The 22,159-nt window shown below is 29.7% G+C and overlaps 1 protein-coding gene across 1 annotated transcript in view; it reads left to right on the top strand.

The window, feature by feature from the left end:
- Positions 1 to 1,242: 1,242 nt before the first annotated feature.
- The window catches only part of LOC100742753 (neurotrimin-like), a 252,618-nt gene continuing 231,701 nt past the window's right edge, over positions 1,243 to 22,159 (top strand). The window contains exon 1 of the mRNA XM_012386579.3: positions 1,243 to 1,439. Within this exon, the coding sequence (XP_012242002.1) occupies positions 1,316 to 1,439 (124 nt within the window). The 5' untranslated portion in view covers positions 1,243 to 1,315. The remainder of the gene's footprint in view (positions 1,440 to 22,159) is intronic.

Genomic DNA, 22,159 nt, shown 5'->3' on the forward strand with positions numbered 1-22,159 from the left:
TCCACTCGCATTTTTTATCTTCTTCTATATTTTATTTTCTGTGATACATATATAGATATTAAAAGATATTATCTACCAAGAAGTTCCAACAAGTATTAAAGATACGAAGCCAGCATATTATCAATGTCTGCTGTATAATTAAGTGTAATATATTCTAGGCTATATATTTTTCCTATATGAAATAGGTGCAGAGAGTATTCATAGAATGATTGATTACAGTTAAAACATTGTACTATTACATTTTTTAGCCAATATTTTTGTAATAAATATACTATATACACGTATCTCTCTTTTGCAGTTTCTGAAAAAACATTAAACGAACAGAAGATAAATATTCGTGTTGTAAATATGTAAATATGTTTTATTATAAATTGCAAATATGTGTCTAATGTAAAAATGTACTCTAGTTTATGAAATAGCAGAAACGGGCATAGAATAAGTAATAAATATTCGTAGAGCTATAATTTGTTAGATCTCATCTAAATACATATATTATAAATGTGGTATGAATGATTCCATACAGTAGTATTGACGCGTAAATATGAAACGTTTGCCTAGAAACGTCGTTTAAAATATAATTTTTTCACGGAAAGTTTCGTTTCCGAAAAAATTGTATTTGAAAATGTATCGAATGCATGTATATTGGGCTATTCCTTGGCTAGACATGTTCAAAGCCTATTTCCTTCAAAATGGAATCTTAAATGAAAATATTTTTTTCAATATTTTCGACTTATTTTCGCATGTGGAATCAGCTCCAGTCGATTGTCTACTTTTGTTCAGTTGGAAATTGGTTAAATTTAGATTACGTACTTAACAAGTTTTCAAACTCGATTTTTCCAGGAGCCTCTAACGTAGTTTTGTTATTGTTGATAGATGTGTTATATTAGATACTAATCTTCTGATATTTGTCATTGTTTGATACATATTTCGAAAACTAAAGTCCAATAGTGCTAAATACAGGGACAAGGCAGTCCAAAGAACATTCTACAGGTGATTCTATCTTTTCACAAGTAAGCAGAACGTTGGCACCAACTCAGGGAGTTATAGCGATAATTAATCGTCACCTATTGATAAGAGATAAGTGAGTGGGATTAAGAGGGAGACAGAGTGGGAAAATGGGTAAGCACAAGAGTTAGGAAGCCTAGAACGTTGAAGCGTCTGCGCGTGGCGGGAAAGGAATTGTGGTAGGGAGAATAGAGGGTGCGAAAGCAAGTAGAAGGGAGAGGGGAAAGAGAAACACGCTCTTGGGGTTCGCAAAGCGCGATCCCTCAGTCGGGATGCCGGCCGCGTACCCTCTCCTCCATTTGGTACCGTGATGTTCAGTGAACGTGTGAAGCGTGTTTTAGAGACCATTGGGAACCGTTCGCGGTTCTTCACCACGGTTTTCCTGGTTTCGACATTCGCAGCAAGTGTTTGGACGGATAACTCCACCGGTTCCGGTGAGTGCGTACTTACTAATCTATGGCTAAATTCGTGGAGCACGTTCGACGCTTGGCTCTTGGTGGCGGCAAACATCGAAACAGCATTTAAGCAAAGTTTGTGTACACGCTTCTGTTCATTCTGTTGACGTCTCGCATCTCGTACACGTGTATTAGCTGTGTGCGAAAATCTAACGGGTTCCGTTGCCTGTCGCCACCACCGATGACGTTTCAGGGGGACTTCCGTCCTGGAATTTTACGACGAAAGTTCAGATTTGGCATTTTATGTGTCAATGTGACGGTGTTTCTTGAAACGGAATTACATTGCGCAGTGAATGTGTCGAAACAATGTTAAAACGAATGTACATGTTTCTCTGTGAAATTTGGTGACATCTATTAAAAGGGTGATTTGTACGCTTCGTATCTCTACAATTCATAATTCGCCCACTGTACTATTCGTTTTATATCGTTTCTTGATATATTACGGGCAGATTGCAGTTGACTTCAATCCCTAAAGCAAGTGTTGCAAAGTATTTCCAATAAGCGTGCTGTTTTATCAAACTTGTAATTATAAATGACAAACATAATAAAAGTTAGTCAGATGCTTGAAGAGTAAGAAACAGCACATGTAGTCGATTTACAGACCACATCATGTGTTTGGTATACTTTGCGTATCTACGGCCGTGTTATTGAAAATTGCTTGTCTACTTTGTAATAAGAATTTCACAATTGTGATATAATAAAATTGTAAAATATTTGAAATGCTCTTTTTTTTAAATTCATTATTTATATGTGAAGTAAAACTTGATTAATTAAATGGATGGCCATTTTCACCTTATTTTGTCCAAGGGTCACTAATATAGCACTTGAAATGTGATATAGAAATATATCTTTTACATTTATATGTAACTTTCATAAAGTTACAAATCTTTCATTGGTCTATAGTGAATTTCTATGGTATGAGAAAATTAATATGTCGTCAGTGGAAGAACTACGTGCCTGGTTAAACATGATATGGTATTTCAAATTGCACACAATCATATATTAAGTAACTTCCAGAGTAAACGAAGATATAAATCTTAAATTCGATTTCAATTACTACCATTACCATTCGATAAATTGAAACGACTACCAAACAAAGTAGGAAATGTTAAGGTCTATGTGCCTATAATTAAATGTTCATAAACGTTGTTGCATTTCAATAATCTGCGGTTATTTAAGTTTACAGAAGTTAACGTGTAAATAGTAATGGCGGTTATAATTAATCTGTTTCGAATAAATATTCGTTAACAATTGTCATTATAAATACGTTGTCGTATGTGATTTTAAAACGTGTTTTATGTGCTTAAATTTCTATGTAACGTGAACAATTGATCGGGATTAGATTCGCCAGGACGCAGCATTAAATTCTCATTAATGATGCTTGCAAGATATCTGTATTCAGTTTCAATCCTGTGGCTGCCATCATTACTGTCCAAAGTTATTTCGTGTATCTAACTTGTGATACCATACGTATGCTGTAGCAAGTAGAAACACAGTTTCACACTGTTATCGGTGAATACAATCACGTCCATTTTCACAGACTTCGTGTAGAATCACGTACATACACGGCGTTTAGAAATTGTTGTGTATAGCATTAGCTCGATTACATTAATATCCGCGTTCCTGCTGGATATGGCTACTCGCAAGATGCGTTACTTGTTTCTACTATGGTTGTATTCTGTTCTTTCTGTCATTATTTATTTTCACTTCTATCAGTTCGTATAAATATTTGTTTTATTTACATTCAAACAAAAATATCATTTCTGAATTCGAATTCAAATTCAGTTTGATTCATAAGTTCTTTACCAGAAATGATGCATTGATTTTGGAAAAATTTGAATGTTGATAAAAAATAACAATTAATATATCTGTATTTCATATTGTCAATATTATTCTACAATTTAGAATTTTTCTTCAGTCATAAATCAGAATCTAACGTTTTACTTTGACCTTTAGCACTACCTATAAGATGCATAAATGTATAAATAAATGTATGATATCATTATTTAGTTTCGGAATAGGTATCTACAATATCAATTCAATGTTATTTATATTATATATATTATTTATATTACTTATATGAAATTATGATATTTTATGCAATATAGTGTGCTTTATTTCGACTGTAAAAAATAATTTCAAAATTAACTGTGATAAATTTAAGAAATAATATGCTATATAAATTATTTCAATAATTATCTCAGCTAAAATTAACATTTTTAAATACTTGGCCGTAAGATATTTTGTTATATTTGTTATATCCTTGTTCAAATATATTGATTGCGCTATAATGTAATGGAAACTTAATTTTATAAGTTTCTTCGAAACTAATCACTTTTTAATTTGAACCTTTATAATAATATTTCTGGCTGCTGTAATCAACGTTAATGACGACATTACAGTTTGCGGTCGTCTGCGCTAGATGATTAGGTCACCTAACTTTTATACAATAATGATTATCTGATGCTGTTGCACGAAACAATGGGCTACGCTACTTTTTCATTCGTTAAAACTGAATTGTTTTAACCATTTAACAAGTTTGAAAGCAGTTATCGTTGTTCAAAGTTGCTCACCGGTTTACTGCTAACAATGGGCTTCGGAGAATTTCATACACTTAGAGTACTTCTCTGGATTGTTTGAAACCTCAGTTTTATGCTGAATCTCGATTTAATATCGACTCGATTCGATTGGAAACGTGTAAGTCAATTAAACAATTATTCATTTACAATATTTAATTGCCGGAACATAAACGACGAGTCAGCAATAAGTTTTTATCTTTATTTCTGCTTTTACATTTATCTGATAATCTAAATACATAATTCAAGTGACCATCTACTGGATTTTAAATTTATCGAAAAGTTTGCATTCTAGTTTGTTCACTTTTAAGGTATTGCAAGAATTTGGAATTTTGCATATTATCGAATGTTTTCTAATTTCAAATTAGTGATTAATTAATATGTGTAATGGTAACTTAAATTTATATATTAAATTTGATAAATATTATTGCAAACATGGTTATGTTCCCATCAAGGCTATATCAGAAATAAATAACATTAATTATGTTAGTGGTGGAATAATAACGTGTAAGTTTCTCATCAGTTTTGTTTTTATTTTTCAGCGTAATAAAAATATTCGTACGCTATAAGTATCATATGAAAGAGAAAAGTATTCGGCGCATCAGTTATGCTCGTACTTGTTCTATATTTAAGACGAATTATGAATTCCATTGCTGAATGTACCAAAGGCAAATAGAAATAAGCTTAGGATCAGTGCATCTTTTAGGTCGACAATAATATTGCCAGAAAAATAAAAGATATCCACCATTCTTTCTTACAGTAAACCACAGGCAATTCATAGACGTTAAACCAGAAATTGCACTTTTATGAAAGAGACTTCTGCTACCAATATTTTACAAATCTGCTTGTATACATATTTATTTGTGATATTGTACATTTTTATTAAAATTAAGAAATTGACGTTATATTTTATTCAAACTAGCCAATTGCATCATTAAATTATTAGTATACTTAAAACCAATTTTGTTCGACACATGTACATTGTCTATCTTTTTTGTTAGTTACATTCGACTTTTTACTAATACACAATAGCGCGATAAATTTTTAGCTATCTAATTTTATGTTAAATTTGAAAGGAATTAGATTCTAAAAATAAAACATACAAACATAATATATTCAATAGAAATATATTACACATATGTAGATATATCACTATTTAAATTTACTTTTTTTGAACATCTATGTGCACCAAAGGTAGAATAACGCTCAAAATTTATTACCTGATCCATTACTCTGTAGCAGCAAGATTCAAATATTTTAAATAGGATTATGTGGTCTGATGAATCATAGTATATAAACAACGGTATTTTTAACACGAGTAATCAACGTTTGTTAGCTTTATAGATATAATATTTTGTGTATACTTTCAATAGATATTCCATGTTTACCGCAGCGCGACGTACATAACGTATAGTTGGTTATGAAAGTACTCGAACACTTGTAGAAATGTATTATGAATACATTATGCGTGTTATATGAAATATTTTGAAATTTCAGTCATATATATTATAACGAGATCTGATGATCATAATTATAGTGGAATGTTTGAAACAAGTTATTTAGTACAAATATACATATATTTCACAGGCATAAGTAAAGTGTAGAAAGATGCAATTATCCATTATACTAATAAGCTCCGACATTAAGTGGTATTATCTTTAACGCTTGTTACATGTCTGATATTGTTGTTCACGATGCATATTAATTGTTTACTAAATATATATTTACAGCCGACCATTTTGTATATATTTTCAGAATGATTTACAAGATCAATATAATCATGATAGTCGTATTTATGCCATTACGATATTAATAAAATTTAGAAGAATTTCGTATAACGTATACAATATAATACTCATATTTACAAAATTTTTTCTGGTAAATATCCAAACACATTCATGATCAGTCGAATCATATGTATAATATATCGACGAATTCACATGAAAATCCTGTTACCGTAGCATCTCATCATTTCTAACAAAACGACTACGATTGTCCTGTTTCATGTAAATTTACTCGACATTTCAAAACATTTTCTCGAAAGATTGATGCCACTTTGCATGTATATACATATAACGTCTTCGTGAGAATTCCATTGACGATTAATTCTTAAAATTATTGGAAGCTCACTTTACATCGAGTATTCACGATGCACTGAAAATGCATTAGACGAACAAAGATTATGTAGATAATAAAGTAATTATCATTTCTAACAAACTTTAATGTTTGTATAACCTTGTTTCAAGACAGATAAGGCTCAAAATATAAAGAAACTAGACTAGTAATCTTCTCACTATATACTTACAACCTGGTGAATACAATATGCATACAAGTGTCTTATTTATCTCGGATTCTTAAATATTAGTTACTTTTATCAATAGAAGAAATTGTGTAAAGACAAAGTTACTGATTTAGAAAGGCTAATAGTATGATCATGATGTTTTTTCTGAAAGATCATTCTTCTCGAGGTTATCGACAAGTTTTTAAGTCGAAGTATATATTTTATATATACCAATCGATACTCTGTTTTATTCTGTGTGAAACATCTCTGCGATTTTTATATCTGAAAACGATTAGTTTAGAAAATAGTTTAGCCTCAATATTCTAAAATTTATAGTATTGAAAACAATGGAGTAGTAGTTTTGTATTTATAACTTTGTATAGTACAAATATTTCATTAACAAACTGCCTTTGAAATTCACGCAGTAATCGGCACGGATAAAACAAAGACATTTCTATTATTATCTATCGATTCAAACTGTATTTATTATTTTATAACGATTAATATGCTCGCAAAACGCACAATTCAGCAGTATTATGATTTTAACTAAATTTGAGATGGAACTATAATGAAATAATAGAACAATATATGTATATTATATATTTATTATAACAAATCCACGCATAAAATAATTTTGTATAATTTTTATTATGCTATTGTCATAATTTTTAAATAAATTGTGAAACGTGATTGTAAATGGGATAATGATATTAGTATTATAGATATCAATATTATTAACGTATATATACATAAATTTATCCTATTTGATTCATTAATTCGCTAAGGATTGCAGATGAATCTTATAAGTTAAGTAAATATTATGATTTGTGTAAGTAAAATTCTATAATTCAAAGAAGTAAAACGATTTATAAAGTTGTACAAAGACGAATACTTTTCTTATTGTGCGTAAATTTTCTTCTTTTTTTTTTGATTCGTGACAGTTTTATACTTATGCACATATTTTTATACACTTTTTATATCAATGGAAACTTTTCATCTGTTTCATTTATTTCATAAAGAACACGAGAAAATAAATGCGGTGATATTAACTCTTATGTATCAATTCTTATATCTTAAAATACAAGCAATATCATCACTAACCGATTAATTATAAAAGAAAGTATTCACATAAATTAATCTTAAATAGAAAAGCAGGATATGACTGATAAAATTCCCAATTCCTTCAAATAGTCATTTTCAGTGAAGTTGAATAACTAAAAATTAAATTAACGTTAATGCTCTGAATTAGCTATAGTTCATTTGGACGTAGTTTGGAACTGCTTTTTATAAAGATTAAATGACACGAACTAAGTTTGATAATTTCACAAGTAACTACGTGAACTATGTCGTGTGATATTTTATTTAGCGTAATATACAAATTGGTTTTCTAAATTTATAGTTTTCATATGGAATTTATGAATTTATTATCATATTTTATATTTATTTATATATTTAAAATTTGTTTGTTGTTACTTGGAGATAAACTGAAGCTATGTATCTCCACATTAAATTTAGTATTTAATTTTCATTAGAAATATATTTTATTATATATTTATGTGCATTTTGAAAAATAAAACAAGTTTTAATAATGATAAATTGCGCTAAAGGTAAAAAATTAATTTAGTCTATCAATATTTCATCAGTTAAGTTTATCAATGTTTTATTCAAAATATACTATTTACTGTTGTGCGAACAACATAAGCAGAAACGAGTTATATGCAAGTCGTGCATACATCACATACACACTTTCTTTGCACATGACTGAAGAAAATACAGACTGATTTACAACTAGCATTTACTCTCCGAGCATTTCCATTTTACTGAAGATAAATCGACAGGGTTTCTGATATTTACTTTTCCTATCTTTTCTTTCGCACATTTAGGATATGTTTCAAATTTAGTCTACTAGGTCTACTAGGTCTAGCTACTTAAATCTTGTACAAGGATGTTCTCGTATGACTTAAACATTATTTATTCCCATCAGTAAAAATTAAATAATAATTATGTAATAAATTGCCGAAAATTTAACCTTTTTTCCTGTGCAGTCCATATTTAGATCTTATTATTATTATTTTATACAACTAACCTTATTCCACTTTAGGTGATTAGAAATTAAATGTAATTAGTTTAAAATAATTTAAGGTAATACTATCAGTTTGATAATTCGTACATTTGGATGATTGGTTTTATGAGATTAATGTAACTTATATCTTCCAGGCCCGATAATATCCAGGCCTGGCGGAAATTTTGGAATTTCATAATTGTATGTATAATTTTGCGTGTCGGGTAAATTACAACTCAGGAAAGAAGAAAATCAAGCTCAATGGAGCCTAAACTGTGTGCCTACTAAGCAATATTTTATAATGGCTATATGAGGTGCACGATACTACTATTATATGGATGACAACGAAATTATTTAGTTGGCAGTTATTCCTAGCGTGCTACAAACCCATTTGTGGGCCAACGTCGCACGTTGTATAGTAGAAGCATGCATGCAAAATGAGAACCCATCAGTCTGATTCAGCTATCGGCAATTTCACAAATTCAAGTTGGTGCGGAGTATTATCAATTGGAATTTAATTCGTACAAACGTATATGTACGCCATGTTTATCAAATTTGCACGCATCCTAAAATTCATTTAAAATTTAAACAAATTTTAGTCGGTTGCTCGATTTGTTTAAAAAATGGATCTTCCCTTTTTGGGAGTTATCATTTTAATTAACAATTTTTAATTTGAAATTGGTTTTAATAAAAAACATCACGCATGGTTGATATTTATGACAGCATTTATTAAATTACATTAATGCACAAAAAATTAATGTTACGTGGCTATTGAATTTGATCATTATGTAACACCTATTTCGGGTGCATATCTTGTATAAGATATGTATATTCTACTCCTTTAAATGCTTCTTTTCTCTATCTCAAACTTTCCTTCATCTACTCCAAAAAAATTATAAGGGTATTCTAAGAACGCATGTGATCTTGTCCATCTAAATCTTATTTAAAATGCCAGAGTCTGTTGGGATATCAATTCTCCCGTTCTGTTTATAATTGCCTCAAGTAATACCAACAGCGTTACTGTCCTAGATAATGACCGATTGTCACGTGGATTTAAGCTGTTGCGATCTTCGCAACATATCGGGCTTAGTATCGTCTGATCATGTCTGTCTACCGTACGCTTATCTTTTGTATCGATCAATCAAGATGTTTATTCCATTAAAGTGTGATAAATGTGTAACTGTCGAGACATTATATTAAAGCTACACCGTGTAAATCTGATTACATTCCTTAGCCCCAACAGAATCCGCATAAAATCATTTAGGCAGGGGCTTGCTAAGATGTACAATTTTAGAAAAAAGTATTTAACGTACTAAAGTTTTGTGGCTACATTGTATGATTGAGTGACGTTCTTATATGCTTTAAAATCTGCCGTTTTAACTATAGTTGGAGAGATTCGTGATGTCAAGTATTTGGGCAGTCCATTGAAAATAAAAGAAACAAACATAAATCGCGATAAACCATAAACATGTTCTTTACGCTAGCAGTAGTTTATTATAACGTTTATCGGTTAAGGTTAATTTGCAAGCATTTGAAAATATACATTCGACGTTGCTTTATATACTTGAGCCATATTTAAATTTATTCCAATAGCAATGTTCAATCATTTCTCGATACATTGTGTAGACCTTTTCGATGTCAATTAATAATTGTTGAAATGATTATTAATTTCCCATTTGCCTCTAATTTTGTCATATTAAGTAATAAAGTTTCAAACAGATCTTTATGAATACTAAATTTTAGACCGGCTGTTCCTTTTGAAGCACGTCCCATGTTAATTTAATTGCGGTTGAATCATTCGCATTTAAGGATTCAATTACTTCCTTTATATCTTCTGAGTTCATGGCATAAAATATCGTAGCTTCAAGCCACGTCTTGGTTAGAATCGGGTTAGATGGAAATGGAATGTACCAACGTAAAATGGCGCTTTCACAAATATTTTTTTAATAGAAGATATCAAATTATTCACTAACTGAAAAAGGAGACAAACTTCCTTTGCAATCTTCTTTAATAAGTGTATTGTGTAAGTTAAATGAATTTAGACAAAATATATTCTACTCTTTAGCAGTACACTTTCATGCGTGCGCGATACTCAGCTGCATCTTTCATTAATGATATGTAATACTCTTTATTCAGCACTGTGTACGTATATTCATATTCACAAAATAAGCAAAACTTGCATAATCTTTTTATTTATTTCGTTGCTCGGAAGCAAATAATGTATTGAGATTTCATATTCACGTATTTCCTCAATAATTAAATTTGCTATATACCGATCAATTTTGCCTGTCAACAAATTCATATATAGTTTTCAGTAATATTATTTTAGTATCGTGCATTGTTAATTCATAACAATCATTAACGATCCTTTTTTAAATAATTTGATTTGTACATTTTGGACTTAAATTTGCAGTACATTTTTTATTACCATTATTACAATTCTTACTATAATGCACAAAGGAATATGTTATTATTGCTTATTATTAGATATTATTTTCTACCTACAATGACACTCTTATTAACTCATAAAATTTTGTAGATCACTTTTCTAAGTCCTTTTGCATGAACCCAGCTTTCATCAAGCAATGAATATTTTAACGTCAGTTACAGGTAATTAAAGTAATATATATTAGGTTCTCCCGAAAATTTCTCTCACTTTATAAGAAAATAATAGGTGCACAATGTTCCAATAGAACAAGATAGTTCATACATAATTCAGTAAAATAATATAAAACAAAAAATGTTGTGCACTTATTATTTCTATAAAATGAAAGAAACTTTTGAGACAACCTAATATATGTGTGTTGTCCTGAAATATCACTTTATACTGTAGTATACGAAATATGTAATATTCATATCGATAAGATAGGCTTCCTTCTAATCACAAATGAACGTTCTCAGACGTTATGACTTATTCGTTGGAAGAAATAAACATTCCATGTCATCTTCCAATTTTACATCGAGCCCATTTATAAAAATCTAAATCTCCTAAGGCAACTTGCTATTTAAACAGGTTTGTCCGCTTTCAACGATTTCCTGATTTTTGCGCCAGGATTGCCCGTATGTTTCACAATCTCAAAGCAGTTCCTCAACTTGCGTTGGATTCATCTATGTATTTTCCAACTTCCTAACAGCTCGTCAACTATACGTCGAATTCGTCTGCAAATTTTCATCCTGGTGATACCCCAATTTCGCATCGAGTTGGTTCACAAAGTTTCATCCTCCTGCGGCTCCCTGATAAGGCATCAGGTTCGTCCGCACGTGATTCTATTCCTAGAAGTTTCCTGGTAACGCATCAGATTCGTCCCCTTCCTGAATATTTCCAGTTCCCTGATTTCCGTGAGATCTTCTTGCATTGCCTGCGGCTATGACTCTTAGCAGTTTAAATTTTATATCAGTTAAGGTCCATTCTACACTATATTTGGGCTTCTTTTATATAATAAAATCTAACGCGTAATCCATTACATGATTAAATATAAAACTGTAGAAATTACTAATACTTGAAATCAACGTTTTCAGTATACATCACTAGCTATATAGGATTATTCAAATCATTTTATCATTCTTGATATTTTCTCTTTTTATATACGTGAGGGGCACAACATTTCTTTTTTTACTGTTTCAGGTATTATATTAAGGACTAATGGTATCTCGTAGAATAAAAGTTTGATTATTTTCAGCAAAATTCAAGATTGAATATTAAAATATTGAAACCTAAGTGTGTTGCATAATTTTATCTTACCATATAAATATTATTAATATAACTAACTCGGTAAGAGGCATATGTTATAACTAATTCAACTTCAAATCTGTTGCGATTAAACTCTAAACGAGTTACACTTCTGAGAAGGGAATTCATATAAATCGCGAATAATGTCAATTTACTTTAACGCAAATTTGTTACATTCAAATTAAACAAGGATGAAGCATCAATCAACCATACTTGTCATCATTCACGATATTCAATAATATTATTTTTAGATGTACTAATAAAAATTAAAAAAGAAGTCCAGTCATTTTTAAAATTGATATAATTTAAACGTGATTTTTTATAATACTAATCTTAATTACAGTATTTAAATTATTTATTTGAAAGTATTTGATTTCAAGTTTTCCAACACTAGTTATTTCGATAATAACATAAGTCTTGAATTACTTTCGATCAAATTAATGTTCATCCTAGAATCACAGATACGTGATATTATTTTTACTGTGATGTACCTGCGACGCATAACGTGCGCGTTTATGCGAGCCTACCAGGTGTAAGTAAATATGTACATATGTATTATGTGTGGTAGTATTGATGAATATACTATAAGTAGTAACTCTTGAACAAGCGTGCGTCGACGAGCAGCAAAAACAGTTTAACTAAATGAAATAACAGCTAACTAAATGAAATAATTTAGAGAACAAAAGTAACTATTGTCCACTTAGGCTTTAGAAATAAAATAAAATAAAAAATTGCATATTAACTAGAAAGTACCTATATTATAATGAAGGAAAAAAATTTTAAGTATAACAAAGAAAACTAAAAATGTTACAATAATTATTAAACGATTGATATGGAAAAACTCGTTAAATTGAAAATTGTCTTACAATTGATCATTTTCTAATATAATATGAGCTTGATGTCGGAAATCTTTTAACTGAAATTTGAAAAGTAACAATTTCAATTAGGGATCTTGAAGGAATTGTGATTCTAATTCCTCATATATATGAAGGTGATTTTGGCAACCTCGGAATGTTGGTCAAAGCAGCAATTGAAACATTTTCATGATAATCCTCTTAGTCAAGCCTAGATGAATCACGAACACATCTCATAGTCGTACTTCAGTTTGCTGTCAAATGCAAATACTATGTGTTCTCGCGCTCTAATGTCGAATTGCTATTGCGTTGAAGGAAATTTACAGGCAAAGAGACAGGAATATAATTGTATCTACTATGTATATATGACACGTCAACCTTTCAGTTAATGTCTTTCATAATATCATCGACCTACGCCGAATATCTAATTGTCATCCGTTAAGTCATAATTCGTATAAATGGCATAGGTAAGCAATAATGTTTATTATTTTATAAGAAAAAAAAGATGCATTTATACGAAAATATGTATAATAACTCTTATTGATTTGATTGTTTCCTATAGTTTTTTACCTATTGGTTATATTTTTATTTTTATGATGTAACTATTTTGTGATTAATTCTTTCATATATATATATGCATGTGCACATATGCTTGAATATGTACGTACCCTATATTCTACCCGTTCAGAATATATCTGTATAGATTCTGTTTGCGTATAATACATCCTGTAACTAAAACATTGGTTGTTCAGTGGTTATGGAGTTTAACTCAACTTGCGCGTACATGCAGAAGCACTGAATTGTTCAATATTATATAAAACAGATACATAGTAACAAATATTCCACGCGAAGTGTTACAGTATACGAAGGGAATCTGCGTAAGGGATATATCCATGAGATTATTCTGACAGCAGTCGTTCGACAGTTTGTTTCGAAACAGTTAAATAAACAATGTTTATTCTATGTTTGAAATAGTGCTATAGAAAAAATTAATTAATCCATAACTTTTGTTAATTTCTTTAGATGATTAATCCTTAAATACATCATCATTCTAAATATAATATTTCTTTCTGAGATTACCGATTTATTCACAATAAAATGAAAAATAGTTTATTTGCCGATACTCTATATTTATTCATTTACATCGATGTTTTATCGTCGATGGTATGAATAAATTCGAATGCACACTGCAGTAAGTGCAATTGTTACATTAAAAAATATAGTTACGTTACCAGTTATTAAGATCATGCCAAGAGATCATTTTAAGAGTTAACATTTTTACGATAGTGTACATATCGGTATGTACTGTTGCACGTAACATGCAACATTTCCTTAACTCTTTCGAGATGGATTTTCCTCTTAGTAATGAATATGGTAACATAATAATACGGACTATAGCACACTCAAATGAAAAGAATAGATTAAATATAATTTTTATGGTGACATATGTAGTACCATTTACAATGGGTTCCTAAAATGTTTCAACGAATCTAAATGGTACCAGAAAAATTTTAACATCTTAACAATCGTTCTAGAAGTTATCTTGGAATTTATTATACCATTACTGTCGAAAGAGTTAAGCGTGTAGGTAGCTATATATTGGCTCTACATGTATAATGTAAAGAGTGTAAAAAGATAATTTGTCATGATTTTGACAGGTGATTGTACATCTCTAAAACGGCTGAGTTGCGGTTCCATGTTTCCTTTGAGATTTTTTACCCTTGTGACGAATAAGTACTATAAGATGTAATAAAAAAGATTCGTCCTTGAAATTCAAGGTAAAAGTCAATATTGCGGCTACTTTTTTTTCAGATCTCCACTGATTCAGAGCTGTAGAGTCACCTGCCAAAGCCACAACAAATAATCTTTTTACAGCCTGTACAAACCAGACTGCATAATAAGCAATAGTAATAAAATTATCTAAAATGATTTATGATATCAGTATATCAATATCAAACGTATGCATATACACAAAATACCTTGCTCTACTTATTTAGTATATTATATCTATACTTTCGACGAAAAGACTATTGTATTGGGGACACTATAAGTAATTTTATGTCGAAGCACTAGGTAACGCCTCAGGAAAGTTCATGAATCCTTAAGGATTAGTAAAAAACACTACAGAATCTGGGGAACACCACAGTACATTCCTTTACTGCGTTAAAAATATTAACAAGAACATGCTTGAAAGGCAAGACGACCAGAGAAAAGTATTTTGTTTCTCAGAACTACTTAACAGAACTGTTGCTACACTTTAAAATAGGATTTTTTACTAGACTTGAAAGGAATTTTTTTATGTAGACTCTTTGACGAATTTTCCAGAATTCTCTAGGCTTTAAAAGACTTTTAAATGGTAGATTTTATACTCTGAATGATACATAAGTAAGTATCTCTTTTACATAAGTAACAATAGCTTATGAAATATTTTCGTAATAACAAATAAAGTATTTTTATTTGTAATACGTAATATTTGTAATAATATACATGTTGCTGATCGAAAATGAACTGGTTGAATTGTCGTTTAACTACAAGTTAAATATGCAAGTACAGCTCATCGAAATGTAGACAGTTTAATTAGATTTTGACCAGCTGGGACAAATACTTGCTTTATACACTGAACTGTAATATCGGATACAAAATTATGCTCACTCCATAGTAGAATAGTCAGAATAATATAAGATTGTGTTATACATATACATATGTATTTATTGCAATGTACGGCACAATTGTTCAGTTGTTTGCGATGATGTAATAACAAAAACTTATTAATTGAAATATTTCTCCATTGCATGAACTACGTAAACGATAGTAAACATCTCGAAAATGCTTTTTTTCATATTGAATTCAAATTAATTTTGATTTTTCAAATAAAAGCTTATAATACTTTCTCTATTATATATCAGAGTAGAGTATATAGAGTACATTGGAATAAATTTAAAAAGAAAGTTCATATCAAATTTATGGCGATGGAAATACTATAGTAGTATAGCTAGTAGTAGTAAGTACTAATACGTATCTTCGCGACTTATGATTATTCTGCTTTTCAATATAAATATAAGTACAAATCCTACTTTGGGAATGATTATAATTTTTCAGTAAAGAATAAAATTAAAAAGACAACTCTTTACTTTAATACATGTTCAAACTGCATATTGTCTTTCGCAGTACAACATTTTTCTTCTTCAAAATTATATGCATTACTATCTCTTGGAGTGGCTGAATCAACTTTATATGCTTTAATAATCGTTTTCAAAACAATGATTTAAATTCATTTACATTGTTCATGAGTATTGTGAGTAGAGCATCTTGAGACCAAATTAAACATTTAAGAATTTATAACACATATTTCGCAGAGATTACGAAAGTGTATAAAAAATTAAACACATTTATTATATGTATATGTAAGATGGGTATTCAGGTTATATACACATTTTTTACTTAATACATATTTGCAGAAAGTATCGTGTAATTTCTACATATACATGTTTTGAGATTGTTTTCAAATGTAAACAATATGTATTTGGCAATCGTATTTGTAAAAATGGGCTGAAGTAAATCCCAGTATTTTCATAAGCCATTGCATATACATAGTTACTGAAGTTTGTACATCACCTCGTCGAATTATACACCTAATAATGTGTTTCTTTCCGGTTTAAAAAATAGAAACTGTTCGTGCACATATCATACATTTTAACAATCATAAGGGCAACTAGAACAGATTGAGATTTTACTTAAAAAGAAAAATTAATTTCCTATTAGTCCGTTTATCTTTCTCTTATATTGTATTGTAATGAAAGTCAACTGATTGTTTGATTACGTTTTAAATATTTAATATCTAATTATTTAAACTTTACACGTTAAAAACAATATGATATTTTATGAAATATCCTTCCTTGATACTCTCTTAAGTAATAGTTACTATATGAGAAAACCTCCCCAAATTTGGTAATGCGAACTATGAGGAACCAGAGGAAGCATGCTACGGTTATGCTTCTGTTGTGAAAGTTATTTTCAGATATCCGCCTCCCTTAGGTATTACACCGATAAACTGCGAACGTCAGAATCGTCAATTAGAAATTAATTCGAAACATCCATTAAGCAAGCAGGCCTGTTTCACTAAAGCAACGATAGTTTTATATGTTGCACGGTGTTGTTGCAAACTTTGCAACAGGTACAACAAGACGTGGTCGATGTATCTAGGTTGTGTGACAGGTCAACCTTACTCCGCCCGAGTTGAATTGCATACTGCATCACACCTAGTATGCATGCAATTCATTAGTAATGAGCCCGTCCGATAAAACCGATTTAATTAGCGGGATACGGTCAAATCGTGGTAAACCATGGTAAACCATGAAACGATACGCAGGGTTCAAACGAGAATTTTTCAAACCTACATGTGAAAATTAAGACTATTATGAAGTTTTTGGGTGAAAAGAATATATTGATTTGTATATTATGATAGACAGATGACGATAAAAGGTAGATGAACTGCTTTTTACATTACAAATGGAACGATGCATCTAAAAAATACAGATGCATTTTTTTTTAGGTAAAAATGTGTATTCTTGTACGTACATCAATTATTTACGACAAAATGGACATTAGGGTAGTATGTATTAAGGTACAGCGGAGGAATAAAGGGAGTTTAACATCAATACTTATGTAATTAATACTAGTATCTTTGAAGTATTAATAATAGTTACTAGTTCCGAAATATATATCACATCTATTAATTTTATTATTCTAATCAAGTAGTATTCTTGTCTGCAATATCATACTAACACATATTTCGTGTTCCTTGCCATTAAGGCTTTCTTATTTTTTGTTCTTTTATTTATATTTATTTATTTTTATTGACTTGCTCATGCCAAAAAACAGTTCAGAACGTATTTTAATAAATACTCTTGAAATAAAATAACAAACGTAATAAATATTTCTTGAGACGGTCTTTTGGCATGAACAACTAAATACTTCTCCATACGGAATAACGAAATGCAAAAAATGCATCCACTAGTACACAAATAAGTGTGATTCTATTTTTTAAAAAATCATAATTCACCTTCATATGCCTTATATGTGCCCGTGCAAGGAAAACTAATAACATGAAATCGTAATCGATTCACTCAATTCTTGTTTGACAGATTTTTTTATAATATATTAACTAATTCAGTAATAATGTGAAATGACAAAGTTAAAGGCTTTGTTCAATTTTGAATGGGATATCTCATGTGTTAAGGAATAATTTTCTGTTTCCTCATTAGTATTATTATTTACTTTTTATTTGACTATGCAATATAATCATTTTGCAAATAATGTCAATGCAAGAGCCAATGGAATTTTAACATCATTTTTCAAGAAAATGATTGAGTTGCGCGACCTATGATTCCCTTGAAACTTTTATTTCTCATGACAGGTTCTATACGACGTGACTACTTATTGCTAGTGCCAATAGAGAGAAGAACGTTTTAATAAATCACAAAATGCAATAGATTTCAGTGGATTTTGGATGTTATACATATTTCAAATAATTTCTTCCTATATGTATTTAATTTTCTGCAAATAGATTAGGATCCAATATATATATCTTAACATAATATTTGAATCAAAAGTTGGAAATATTGTGTGGATCACTATACCATGAAATCAAAAAAAGCAACTAGTAATAAAAACGTTTGTGTGTATGTGTGTGCAATGAAACAATACAGAGGATATGGACATGCAACATAATAAATGTTACAAGAGAGAGGGGATTTATGAATCGCGACGCGAAACAGAATTTCGTGCGGTTAGCGACGAAACTTCCGTCGTCACCAGCCGGAAAACGTTGTTTCTCTTACTCGTCGACCCTTCCTTCATCGAAAACGAGTAACACAGTTACGATAAAACTTTTTAATAGGACGATAAAAGTACTACATCTATAGGATATACACGCTACTAAAACATTATTATTCGCAAAATGTAATTAAGAAAATTGTAAACCTTAACTTTCTTCGAGCAAATGGAAAACATAAATGAAATTATTTATTTTTGTCTGGTAATAGAATTAACAGTACTTTTCACTTTATAATTATTCTGACTACATATGTAGCAATGAAAAATTGATGTTATATTGAAAATACGAAGTTTATTTCGTTTTAATTATATCTAGTAAACTCTTTAATACCAAAAGTCATATTCCACTAACTCAATGGTTTTATGGCAGCTGCTCTTACATATTTTAGAAAAATTATGCTAGACGTATAACATAATGAGACATGATATTGAACACGTCTTTTAGGTATGTCTAAATAATATCGACAAGTGTTATGTTGCACGTAGCTATCTATAAATATTTTATTCTTATTCTGTATATTCGAAAAAGTGTGTTATTCAACAAAAATAATCAGAATAAGTTGAATAATACGATATAAATGTGTGTATACCAATCTTAGTTCACAAAGAATTTAGGATACCTGTTTTCTGTTTAGTCAAATTAAATGTTTCTGGTAGTTTCCTACAATACTATATAGTATTAAGCAACATCCCAAGAAAGAACTGTTTAGATAATTTTATTAACAGAGGTATTTTTATACTCTTATTTCCTCTTAATAATTCATTTCCTCATCGCAGTGATTCAAATAAGTGTAAAAAATCAGATTTGATTTATTAGCACCAAAATATGGAATATTATTCTGCTCTTAACTTCTTTATAGAAAATTTTGCAATATAAATAAATTGTCAGCATATGGTTTCAGTCAGGTTAATTTATTTAATGTTATTAACGTACTCAAATTGCGGCTGATAAAAAATAATTAACATATTTCAAAACATGGACACACAATTGAAGATGCTACAAATGTTGAATACTTTCTATTTCGATTAGTATTCGCAATGTTAATGTCAGGTTATTAATGTGTTTTAACAGTAAGCTTTGCTTGCCTGTAACTTATCAAGAAACTTCTTGTTACCTTAGGAAGGGGAAAATTGAATTTTAACGATGCAGGAAAGGGAAGAAACAACAGCGTAAGGATCTTGAATCCAACTCTAAAAGAATCTCCTTCAGTGAGGAGAAATGTGCGTTGGTTATAGCTGGTAGCTACATGTGAACTTTAAGTTCTTTAGACAGAATTATGCGGTGTAAGCGTTGCGAGAGGGTATTAAACCCACAGTCAGAAAATTTCATTTCTTTCCTAATAAACTTCACAATGTCCATTTGTTCTTTTAGCTTAGTTCGACTTTTTTCATTTCAGTTTCCTAGATTTTCGCTGTAACGAATTTCAATTTTTAGTACCTAACGAAAACGAATCACATTTCTCTTAATTCATTTCGTGTTTACATAGTATCAAGTTTATAAATATATTAAATAAATTTAGCAACTGAAACTTTTCGTACTAGTTAGTACTTCAGGGAAATGCAGATAGAAATTTTGTAAATTTCTAAAAATTTGTTGAGCTAACATCTACCGATAATGATGATAAATACTGTAAATTTACAGGTATTTTTGTTAAAATAGAATTAGTTAAATCTAAACATTTTTCAAATAACAAACTATTCTTCCGTTAATTCAAGATGTCACCTGTTATAAGATATTAAACGTTTTTATCCAAGAATTGTATGGGTTTCTTCCAAGTTGCTGTAATAAAATTATATAATAAGTATATGTAATTAGGATTTATTACCAAATTGTCGATGCGTATTATTAGAATCTACTAATTATTTTAGGTAAATACAAAGAAATATATTTTCCATAAATTTCGAAAAGTTAAATAAAAATGATAAAACTTTTATTGGAGTAGTTATTTCGTACATGTAAAAAAATTATAAAATTTCTCACTCTCATAAAAGCTTCAGATAATTGCTATTGAAAGACACGAAAAGTGTTGACGGTATGGGTAGGAATAAACGGTACGATTTTCAAGAGACGATTAACATCCGTTTCGCGTGAAAGATTAAGGAAACACTTGAGTCGCTGTCAGAATACTAGAAGAGGCAAATGGCAGAGAACGACTTCGGAAGAAGGAACGACGGAGAAACCTTGCGAGTTACAGTATACCAGAAAGAACTGAGATCGGCACAGTTAAGAACTTTCAAGGAAGAAAACGTATAAAGAAGTTTCGAAGAGGAAAGCTCGAACGGATCGTATCGACGATTCACGATACGTTTTAATAGAAGTAGCCGAAAACGCGTGCGAGACATCTCTGAAAAATCAACTAAAAGGAAACTGCTACAAAGCAAAACAACAAAACACTGTGTATGTTAAAATCTCAATGATACTTAAAAAATCCTATCTGGTAACATACTAAATGAATACTGAAATTTATTTTTATTTTATTTATTATTTGTTTAAATGTATCGAAGTCTTCGGTGTTTGTAAATCCGAAATACCATTTATTTCTATACAATACCCAATTATCTATCTTCACATGTAAGTAGGTAAGTAATTTTAAAGGAAACATTTATTATTCGTTTCATATAATTGGTTAACAAATATCTTATAGATAGAATAGTTATGTTGGTATCAATTTGAAACTTAAACATACTTTTATACTAGGTACTTAGAAACCTAAGAAAGAACAAAAGCATAAACGATAGTGCAAACAAAACAGGAAAGTATAAACAAATTTTTATATTTAAAATAATATTTTAATGCGTTCTGTTATATTCAGAAAAAACAATAGGAGCATAATTATTCGAATTGGAATCATGTGGTATCACTAAAGTACAGTAACTAAGAATGATATATTTTTTCTATTATTTTTTCAAAATTACTTGCTTTGATAATGAAAGTCTATTCACATAGAAACACTTTTTACTTCTTGGCACGTTCATATTTTATGTGATATTTACAGTGTTTGCAATTACTTTTTTTCCAGCAGAATATTTCATTTGGAAAAACGCTGCGCTGATAAATAAGAATAGATGAAACGTGTAAAATCATAAAACCATAAAAGCAATATATTTCTGAACACACAAGCACATTTATTATTGAGGTATTTAATACTTTAAGTATTACATATATTACATTCTATATTTTTCAATGCATTTATGCTTTCTAATTTGCCGATTATTCATAATTCTATATAAATATTTTTATTTTTTCATAATTGTATCTACATCATACAATTTGAATGTGTTTACAAAGCTAATACTTATAATTTTAGTATCAGCAATCTTTATAAACTTAGATACGGTTCTTTTACTTGGAATTAAAATT

The sequence above is a fragment of the Bombus impatiens genome, unplaced genomic scaffold (assembly GCF_000188095.3).
Source record: "Bombus impatiens unplaced genomic scaffold, BIMP_2.2 scf_0396, whole genome shotgun sequence".
NCBI classification, from domain to species: Eukaryota; Metazoa; Arthropoda; class Insecta; order Hymenoptera; family Apidae; genus Bombus; species Bombus impatiens.